Below are 10362 nucleotides of genomic sequence, written 5' to 3' on the forward strand. Positions count from 1 at the left end.
GGGAGAGAACAGAGAGGGAGGAGCCCAGGGCTGCTGGTGCCCCTGAGCCCCCCACCAAATGCACCCTGGCTCCCTGAGCTGGTTCTGGGTCCAACTTGTCCCTGAAGCCTCCAACAGCCCCAGAGTTGGAGACAGGAGGGTTTCCAGCTGCAGACAGAAGCCTGGGGTCATGCATGGGCCAGGGAGCTAGCCTACCTGAAGGCAGAGGGGGACAGAGGTCTCCAGAGCCTCTGGAATGGGGACCACACTGCCCAGTCCTGAGCTACCCCTGTAGGCCACAGGAAATGCAGGCTGCTCAAAACAAGAACCCAGGGCCTCTGAAAAATCAGGAAGCTCAGGACAGCATTGCATTAAAGTAGGTAGAGCCCAGCTGAGCACAGGGCTTCCTGGGCATGGGCCCTCCTGAGCATGGGGCCCTATACAGTGCAAGCCCTCCTGGGCATAAACACTCCTGGATATGGGCTCTCCTGGGCATGGGCCCTCCTAGGAATGGACCCTCCTGGGCATGGACCCTACTGTGAATGGGTCCTCCTGGATATGGACAGTACTGGGCATGGGACCTCCTGGACATGGACCCTCCAGGGCATGGACCCTTCTGGGAATGGGTCCTCCTGGATATGGACGCTCCTGGGCATGGGTCCTCCTGGGCATGGACCCTCCTTGGTTGGCATGAACCCTACTGGTCATAGATCCTCCTGGTCATGGATCCTCTTGGGCATAGGCCCTTCTGGGCACAGGGCTCTTTTGTATGTGGACCCTCCTGTAAATAGGCCCTCGTGAACTCTACTGGGCATGGGTCCTTGTGGGCATGAGCCCGCCTGGCCCCCAGACATGGACTTTCCGGGTATGCCCTCCTGGGCATGGAGTCTCCTGGGCATGGGGTCTCCTGGGTATGGATCCTCCTGGACATAGACCCTCCTGGGCATGGGTCCTCCTGGGCATTGATCCTCCTTGGTTGGTGTGGACCGTCCTGGGCACAGACCCTTCCTGGACATGGACCCTCCAGGGCATGAACTCTCCTGTGAATAGACCCTCCTGAACATGACTTTACTGGGCATGGGTCCTCCTGGGCATGAACCTTCCTGGGCAGGGACCCCTGGGCATGGATCCTCCTGGGTATGGGCCCCTGTATTATTGTTTTCATACTGCTATAAAGAACTTCCCGAGACTGGGTAGTTTATAAAGGAAAGAGTTAACTGACTCACAGTTCAGCATGGCTGGGGAGGTCTCCAGAAACTTATAATCATGGTGGAAGGTGAAGGGGAAGCAAGGCACCTTCTTCGCAAGGCAGCAAGAAGATGCGCCAAGCCAACGGGAAAGAGTCCCTTATAAAACTGTCAGATTTCATGAGAACGCTCCCTATCATGTGAGAACTCTATCATGTGAGAACTCTCTCTATCATGTGAGAACGCTCCCAACCATGTGAGAACGCTCCCTATCATGTGAGAACTCTATCATGTGAGAATGCTCCCTATCGTGTGAGAATGCTCCCTATCATGTGAGAACTCTATCATGTGAGAACTCTATCATGTGAGAACGTTCCCTATCATGTGAGAACTCTATCATGTGAGAATGCTCCCTATCATGTGAGAACGCTCCCTATCATGTGAGAATGCTCCCTATCGTGTGAGAATGCTCCCTATCGTGTGAGAACGTTCCCTATCATGTGAGAACTCTATCATGTGAGAACTCTCTCTACCATGTGAGAATGCTCCCTATCGTGTGAGAACGCTCTCTATCATGTGAGAACTCTATCATGTGAGAACTCTCTCTATCATGTGAGAATGCTCCCTATCATGTGAGAACGCTCCCTATCATGAGAATTCAGAATGCTCCCTAACATGAGAATAGCATGGGGGAGACTGCCCCATGATTCAGTTACCTGCACCTGGTCTCTCCCTTGACATGTGGAGACTGTAATTCAAGATGAGATTTGGGTCGGGACGCAAAGCCTAATTACACCATTCTACCCCTAGCCCCTTCCAAATCTCATGTCTCTTTTACATTTCAAAACCAGTCATGCCTTCCCAAGAGTCCCCCAAAGTCTTAGTTCATTCCAGTATTAACCCAAAAGTCCAAGACCAAAATGTCATCTAAGACAAGGTAAGTCCCTTCTGCCTATAAATCTGTAAAATCAAAAGCAAGTTAGTTACATCCTAGATACAGTGGAGGTACAGGCATTGGGTAAATATACCTATTCCAAATGGGATAAATTGGCCAAAATGAAGGGGCCACAGGCCCCATGCAAGTCTGAAATCCAGGTGGGCAGTCAAAACTTAAAGCTCCAAAATGATCTCTTTTGACTCCATGTCTCACATCGAAGTCAGGCTCATGCAAGAGGTGGGCTCCCATGACCTTGGGCAGCTCCACCTTTGTTGTTTCACAGGGTACAGCATCCCTTCCAACTGCCTTCACAGGCTGGTGTTGAGTGTCTGTGGCTTTTCCAGGTGCGTGGTTCAAGTCATCAGTGGATCTACCATTCTGGGGTCTGGAGGATGGTGGCCGCCTTCTCACAGTTCCACAAGCAGTAGGCAGTGCCCCAGTGGGGACTGTGTTTGGGGGCTCCAACCCCACATATCACTTCTACAATGCCCTAGCAGAGGTTCTACATGAGGGTTCCACCAGTGCAGCAAACTTCTGTGTATCTGCAGGCCCAATACCACATGTAAGCCACCAAGGCTTGGCGCTTGCACCTTCTGAAGCAAAGGTCTAAGCTGTACATTGGCCGCTTTTAATCACTGCTGGGACGTGGGGCACCAAGTCCTGAGACTGCACAAAGCAGCAAGGCCCTGGGCCCCCCCCCACAAAACCAGTTTTTCCTCCTAAGCCTCCAGGCCTGTGATGGGTGGGGTTGCTGTGAAGACTTCTGACATGCTGTGGAGACATTTCCCTCGTCTATGCTATTAACATGTGGCTTCTAGTTACTTATGCAAATTTCTGCAGCTGGCTTGAATTTCTCCTCAGAAAATGGGTTTTTCTTTTCTATCCCATAGTCAGGATGTGCATTTTCTAAACTTTTATGCTCTGCTTCCCTTTTAAATGTGAGTTCCAATTCCAAATGATCTCTTTGTGAATGCATAAAATTGAATGCTTTTAAGAGCACTCTCAAATGCTTTGATGCTTAGAAATTTCCTCTGCCAGATACCCTAAATCATCTCTCTCACATTCAAAGTTCCACAGATCTCTAAGGCAGGGGCAAAATGCTGCCAATCTCTTTGCTAAAGCATAGCAAGAATCACCTTTATTCCAGTTTCCAGCAAATTCCTCATCTCCATCTGAGACCACCTCAGCCTGGAATTCATTGTTCATATCCCTATCAGCATTTTGATCAAAGCCATTCAACAAGTCTCTAGGAAGTTCCATACTTTCCCATATCTTTCTGTCTTCTCAGCCCTCCAAACTGTTCCAACCTCTGACTATTACCCAGTTCCAAAGTTGCTTCCACATTTTTGGGTATCTTTACAGCAGCACCCCATTCTCTGTGGTACCAATTTCCTGCATTTGTCTGTTTTCATTGTTTTCATACTGTTATAAAGAACTGCCCAAGACTGGGTAATTTTAAAGGAAAGAGGTTTAATTGACTCACAGTTCAGCATGGCTAGGGATACCTCAGGAAACTTACAATCATAGCAGAAGTTGAAGGGGAAGCAAGGAACTTTCTTCACAAGACAGCAGGAAAAAGAAGTGCCAAGTGAAGGGGGAAGAGCCCCTTATAAAATCGTCAGATCTCATGAGAACTCACTCATTATCATGAGAACAGCATGTGGGAAACAGCTCCCATGATCCAACTGCCTCCACCTGGTCTCTCCCTTGACACATGGGGACTGTGGTTATTATAGGGATTACAATTCAAGATGAGATTTGGGTGGGGACACAACCATATCAGCCCTCCTGGGTATGGACTCTTCTGGACATGGACCTTTCTGGGCATGGACACTTTTAGGCACAGAACCCTCCTGGGTATAAACCTTCCTAGGCATAAACTGGCCTGGGCATGGACCCTCCTGGGCCTGGGCCTTCCTAGGCATGAGGCATGAGGCTCTCGTGGGCATGGCCCTTACTGGACATGGTCCTTCCTGGACACAGGGCACTGTTGTGTGTGGATCCTCCTAGGCATGGACTTTTCGGGACAAGAACCCTCCTGGGCATGGACCTGCCTCGGCATGGACCCCTCCTGGACATGGGCCCTCCTGGGCTGGACCTTCCTGGCATGACCCTCCTTGACATGGGCCCTTCTCATCATAGACCTTCCTAGGCAGGGACACTCCTGGACATGAATGCTCCTAGGCATGAATCTTTCTTGACATGGAGCCTCCTGGGCATGGAACCTCCTGGACATGTATCCTCCTGGGCACAGGGCCCTCTGTGCACGTGATCCCCCTGGGCATGGGGCCCTACTGGGCATAAACTCTCCTGGGCATAAACCCTCCTGAGCATGGACCCTCCCTGGCATGGGACCCTCCTGGACATAGACCCCCCACTAGGTATGGACACCCTTGGATATGAACCCTCCTGGACATGGGACCCTTTTGAGCATAGAACCCTCCTGGGCACAGGACCCTCCTGGCAGTGGGACCCTCCTGCTCATGGACCCTCCTGGGCATGGCCCTTCCTGGGCACAGAACCCTCCTAGACATGGGCCCTCCTGAGCATGGGCCCAGCTGGGATGCACCCTTTTAGGCACGGGGCCCTTATGGGGCTCTCCTGGGTATGGGCTCTCCAGAGCCTGGGGTCCTGTGAGATGCCATCAGCTGCATGCTTGTGCCATGTCCCTGCCACAACATGACTGCCATCTCTCTCCAGTCCTGTGGAACGTGGAACAGGGTGGGGCGGTGCCGGTGGACTTGCAATATGGGAATGATAGGATGGGGTTTGAGCCCCGGCCGTGCTGGCCCACACTCGCAGGAGGTCTCTGGAGTGCCCCGTCCATCCAGCTTGGGGTTCGAGATGCCCTCCATGCAGAAGTACAGGAAAGTCAGAAACCAGCAGGACATCCCGCCTTTACCTGGGCAGGCACCAAGCCCTACCCCTGCTAGACATGGTTTCCAGCCTTTCCCTGAAGGAAGGAGAAGAGGGCTGGGTCCCCTGGCAGATCCTGGCCACCCCTTCTCTGCCACCCACCCCAACCCACCCTCACCTGCTTGACCTTGGTCCCCCCTCCTTGCACTGCTGTGCAGCTCCTACACGGAGATCAGCCACTCCCAGCCCTGTCTTGAGCAAGGAAACCTGGGCTGGGGGCCTCTAGTGCGGTCCTGCCAGGAGCTTCTAACAGCCCCTGCTCATGCTTCAGATGGTGGGGGTGGGAGGGGGTCAAAGGGTCCAAGGGGCCTCAAAGTGAAGAGCCCCAAAGGGTCCCTGGAAGATGTCCGCTGGCCGTCTGAGCCACACACTCCCTCCCTGCCTCCCATCACATGAGTGGGCAACACAGAGGGCCCCACCAGGACTGACTCTGGGTGGGGAGTTTTATTCCAGCCCCGAGGGGTGGCGGCAGGTGTCCTCAAGGCTGCACCCTAGCCAGCAGGAACTCACTTTGGCCCGGTGAGCTGGTTCTGGGGGTGGCAAGTGTGAGGCCCCAACCCGGGGGTCTCTGACATTGGCCTTGCTCTGATCTCCGTCCTCTTGCCCTTGTCCCTGTCCCTCTCCCCAAGAGAGCAGGTACCTGGGCCATCCCTGCCCACCCAAGGCTCCAAGAGAGCGCACAGTGAGTTCAGGGTTGATCCCGGGCTCCTTGCTGCTGGTCCCACCTTCCCCTGACAGGCAGCACCTCCCGGAGCCCCCAAGACCTGGCCCACAGCGCCCACTGCACGCCTCCTAGGCGAGGGTCACACACAGAGAGGCCTGGCTTTTATGGGCCTTGGCACTGGGAGCCACAGCCAATGCAGACGCCTCTTGGAACTCCTTGGCCATGTAGTAGTAGCAGATGGCATCCAGGCAGCAGTTGGCATCTGAGAGCTTGCTGGTTATGAAGAGGGTACGACGGAGCATCTCCTGGAGGGCACAGGCATTCCAGCCCACAGCGAGGCGCACCGTCAACCCCACATGCAGGGGCAAGAAGCAGACCACAAACACCACGAGGTTGGCCCAGACCATACAGGCAGCCCTATGGCTGGCCTCTGCCTGCCCCACATCAGTGGGTGGCCTCTGGGCCAGAGCAGTCACCACCTTCAGGGAGCAGAAGACCACCACGGCCAGTGGCAGGTAGAATCCCAGCAGCGGGAAGGCCACGGAGTTGAAATTGTGCCGGGTACTCCCAAAGCAGAAGCCACCCTCCTGCATCCCCAGGAACCAGTAAGCCACCAGGGAGCTGACGACCAGCACCCAGAGGACCGCGCACACAGCCGCAGCCTGCCTGGGGGACCGCAGCCCACGGGCACGCAGTGGGTGCCGCACGGCCACGTAGCGGTCCACGGCAATGGCCGTGACCAGGCTGATGCTCATGTACCTGTTGGTCAGGTAGATGCCCTGGGAGAGCTGGCACAGTGGCGTGTCTGAGGTGTCCTGCAGGGAGTACAGCACAAAGGGCAAGGCACACAGCAGGCAGAGGTCGGCCACCGCCAGGTTGGTCATGTAGATGCGGGTCTCCGTCCACTGCTGCATGCGGCAGCAGAACACCCAGAGCGCCAGGCTGTTGAGCAGCAGGCCCAGCACCAGCAGGATGCCCGAGTAGGCGTAGAAGCCCAGCTTGATCGTCGGGGGCCAGGTGATGTCACTGAAGCCACAGGTGTTGTAGGTGCCGTTCATGGTCCTGGGGTTGCAGAGGGAGCTGGAGGTCAGCAGAGGGCGAGCGGGAGGAGCGAGGCACTGCCCCCACTCCGCCCACCTTGGTCTCATATCCACAAACACAAAACTCCTCAAAGAAAGCACGGATGCCGTAAAGAACTCCAAGTCACCCTCGAGGTCTAACCCCTGGACGGATCCTCTTCCTATCTCCTGAGCCCTTCTCTCCTGGGACCTGCCTGCTGTCATGGGGCAGGAAGGGAGGCAGAAGGAGCTCCATGTCCCCCTCCAGTCCCCAGCCTAGCAAGCCCTACCCTCCAGAGCGCAAATCCTGGACAGGGAACCCAAAGGGCTGCCAGCCTCACCCAGCACACAGCTCTCAGCAGGGAGGGTTCAGAGGCAGCAGCACCTGTCAGTCTAAGGATGACCCTCCCGGGACCTGGCTGCAGGAGGTGCCCAGATTTGACTCCACACCTGCATTGGCCCTTCCCACAGCAGAGTCCAGGACAGCTGGGACTCTGGCCTGCCCCTCCCTCCCTGTGAGCTCACCACCCAGTCCTGAGCTCTGGAGGTCCTGCCTGGATCAGCCTGAGTCCCCATTCCAGTCCCACATTTGGGATATGGGGTCCACCCTTTGAGCTCTCGGGGGTCAGAGCCCATGAGGGCAGCCCTGCCCCTCCAGGCCCTGGCTGTGCTGCTCGGGGGCCGCCCAGGGGTGGAACTGAGTATCCTCCTCTCAATCACTATCAGGACCACTCACAAAGCCACCCCTCCACTGTCCATGCCAGCCTCTCACTGTCCCCAGCACCCTCCACAACATAGCCCAGGAAGGCTGAGATCAGCCCCGGATGGACTTGGGCAGAGTCTGGTGTCCTGGACATGGGCTGGAGTCATCCTGGCTCGGCCACCCCTGCAGCTGGGCAAACTTGTTCCCCCATCATAAGGGGTGCTGGTGTTGCACGCAGGCAGGTGTGAGACGGAGCTGCTGGCGAGCGCCCAGAGTCCGGGACTCACAGCCACACGTCCCACTGCCCGGGCTCCTCAGTGGGTCCAGGAAGAGCCTGGAGGGGTGGGGGTGGGAGAAGCCTCTCCCCTACCACCAGGCTGTCCTGTGGGGCATCTCTCAGTGGCTTCCTGCTGGGCTGGTATGGAAGGTGGGAAGGACCCAGTCCACAGTGAACGGCCTTGCTCCTCCCTCTGCCTAGAGGAGCACCCAAGTTCCCCCAAATCAGGAGAGGGGAGAGCGCCCAAACCCTGTGACTGCAGCTGCTGGGGATGCCTTTCCCCACGGTGGCCCCCGGGAACTCCAGGTCCCCTGTCCATGAGGGACGCAGGGCACAGGTTTCAGCCAAAAACAGGAACATCTTGCCCTCTGACTTCATTCCGTCAGCTTAGTTCCCAGCTCCAGTGAAGTAGGCGGGCATTTGCTGACTTCCAAGTTTCAGGAGCCCCTCCCCCGAGTGCGAAGCGCCGCGCGCCCGAGGGTCTCTCCTCCCTTCTTGAGGGTCCTGCTTGCTTTCTCTGATTCATGAGCAACACCTTGCCCGCTTCCAGGGATCTTTGTAGGGACCCTGAGCAAGGCCAGGCTCCGAGGACATCCCCAGAACTCACTGGAACCAACCGCTGGGATCTTCCCTTCCTGTCGGTCCTGTGCTCCTGCCGCAGCCCCCGCTGGGGACCAGGAGATCCCAGAACCTGCTCAGAATCTACACCTCAGAGGTACCTGAGCTGGGCAGGCGCTGTGCGTTGCGGAGGGCTCCGTGCGACTGACCTCCTACTCTCCCCACCTGAGCTCTCAAATCCACCAGAAGTCCAGGGCCAGCCTTGGGCCGGGGTGCAGACCTGGCGAGGGGAGGGGCCTGCATGGCTAGAGGTCGATTCCTTTGCTTCCTGGAACCCTGCCTGGTGGGAGGTGAGGGCACGAGAGCCAGAGCTCGTGGGCCTGGGCCCCTTCCCGTTGCCCCAGCTTCCCAGATCCCTCCCCACGGCTGCCAAGGGGCTGTCAGGTCACACATACCCAGGGCTTTAACTTGCCTACTAGCCTCAGTGTGGCCGTGGGGGAATGTTTAACTGCAGACCAGGCACAGTGGCTCACGCCTGTAATCCTAACACTTTGGGAGGCTGAGACAGGAGGATCACTTGAGGCCAGAAGTTTAAGAACAAGCTGGGTATCATAGGGACACCCCGTCTCTACCAAAAAATAATACTAATACTAATACTAATACTAATAATAATAACAATAATTAGCTGGACTGGTGACACATGCCTGTAGTTCCAGCTACTCGGGAGGCTGAGGCAGGAAGATGGCTTGAGCCCAGGAGGTTGAGGCTGCAGTGAGCTATGCTGGCACCACTGCACACCAGCCTTAGGAGACAGAGTGAAACCTTGTCTGTAAGAAGAAGAAAAAAAGTCTAACTACAATATTTACATTTTCCTGTTTATAATAAAACAAACACTGGACTATTAGGGAGAAAAATGCAAATGTTGCAAGAGTTTCAAGGTGTATGTAGGCTTTGAAGAAGTGCCCTGTTCATGGGTCCCTGTCTTGCCCCTGGGGTGCCTCCCAAAACAGTTCAGGAAATCAAGGCCCAGGTTTTAGCCCCTACAGCATGGGGCCCCGGGAGCTAACATGGCCAGCACAGATGCCTACCTACTGCCCCAGCCCCGCACAGGAATCCGTCCAGGCTGCGGACCGTAGCTGCCTCCCGCCTCAGATCCGCAGGCCTGGTCTTCCTCAACAGACACCAACACCATCAGCCTCAGGGAGCTCCCGCTGCTGGGGACCATGGGGATAGGGCCTTTCCACTTCCTGCCCAGGAGGCTGTGGGGATAGGAGCCAGCAGCACGCGTAGGAGGCCCCGCTTCCCCTCCTGATGACAAGGTCAGCCTCGGTTTCTGCACACAAAAGCAGAAAAGTGCCCTTTGATTCTGCACTGAGCAATCCAGGAGAGAAACCTGGCCGTAGACAGGCATCCCAGCCACACTGGAGGCCCTCGCCAGCCCTTCCCACTGTCTGGACCAGGGACCCACCCAGACCCCCGAGTACCTGGCTGGCCTGGGATTGGGAGCACAGGCCCCAACCACTGCTGAAGACGTGAGGGCACAGAGTGGGGGTGCAGATCCCTGTGGCCCAGGCACCAAAGAGTGCCCTGTACCTGTGACCCTCTGGGCCTAGGCCCCACACAGCACACCCCACTGGGTCTGGACCCCACACAGCACACCCCACTGGGCCTAGGCCCCACACAGCACACTGCACTCAGCCTGGACCCCACACACAGCACACCCCACTGGGTCTGGACGCCACACAGCACACCCCAGACCCAGGATGGGGCTGTGAATGACCCAAGTTCACAAAAGCAGCTGCTCACCTGAGGGCCACAGCACGGGGGTATTTATTCTTGTTTTTAGATGTCACATCCCACACTCCAACAAGCTGCTACCCACACACAGGCTCCGAGCTTTCATCAGCCTCAGCCACACCTGAGACCCCCAACAGCCCGGGCCCACCTGAGACCGCAACACAGCTTCACCCCGCTGAGACTCCCCATCACAGCCTCACCCGGCTGAGACTCCCCATCACAGCCTTACCCCGCTGAGACCCCATCACAGCCTCACCCCACCTGAGACCCCATCACAGCCTCACCC

General features: G+C 56.5%; 1 protein-coding gene across 4 annotated transcripts; it reads right to left on the minus strand.

Annotated features, from left to right (window-relative positions):
• Positions 1-5439: 5439 nt before the first annotated feature.
• On the minus strand, positions 5440-10183 carry LOC113224729 (G-protein coupled receptor 35-like). 4 transcript variants are annotated; one of them, XM_026453848.1, is made up of 3 exons: positions 10086-10183; positions 9368-9612; positions 5440-6745 (listed from the first exon to the last, which is right to left on the minus strand). In XM_026453848.1, exons 2-3 carry the CDS (start codon positions 9502-9504, stop codon positions 5812-5814), a joined length of 1071 nt encoding a protein of 356 aa, XP_026309633.1. In that variant the 5' UTR covers positions 9505-9612; positions 10086-10183; the 3' UTR covers positions 5440-5811. The 4 variants fall into 4 exon arrangements, 3 of the variants coding, with proteins under 3 accessions (XP_026309633.1, XP_026309632.1, XP_026309634.1); XM_026453847.1 differs by lacking the exon at positions 10086-10183 and having other exon boundaries at positions 9368-9779; XM_026453849.1 differs by lacking the exons at positions 9368-9612; positions 10086-10183 and adding an exon at positions 8441-8994.
• Between the last annotated feature and the right edge of the window lie 179 nt (positions 10184-10362).

Source organism: Piliocolobus tephrosceles, unplaced genomic scaffold (assembly GCF_002776525.5).
Source record: "Piliocolobus tephrosceles isolate RC106 unplaced genomic scaffold, ASM277652v3 unscaffolded_45921, whole genome shotgun sequence".
NCBI lineage: Eukaryota > Metazoa > Chordata > Mammalia > Primates > Cercopithecidae > Piliocolobus > Piliocolobus tephrosceles.

Excerpts from the sequence above, each read along its gene's own strand:
- LOC113224729 (XM_026453847.1), bottom strand. The coding sequence starts at position 9,690 with ATGCCTGTCTACGGCCAGGTTTCTCTCCTGGATTGCTCAGTGCAGAAT. Across the intron at positions 6,746-9,367 it reads GTGCGGGGCTGGGGCAGTAG|GACCATGAACGGCACCTACA; the intron begins GTAGGCATCTGT and ends CTGCAACCCCAG.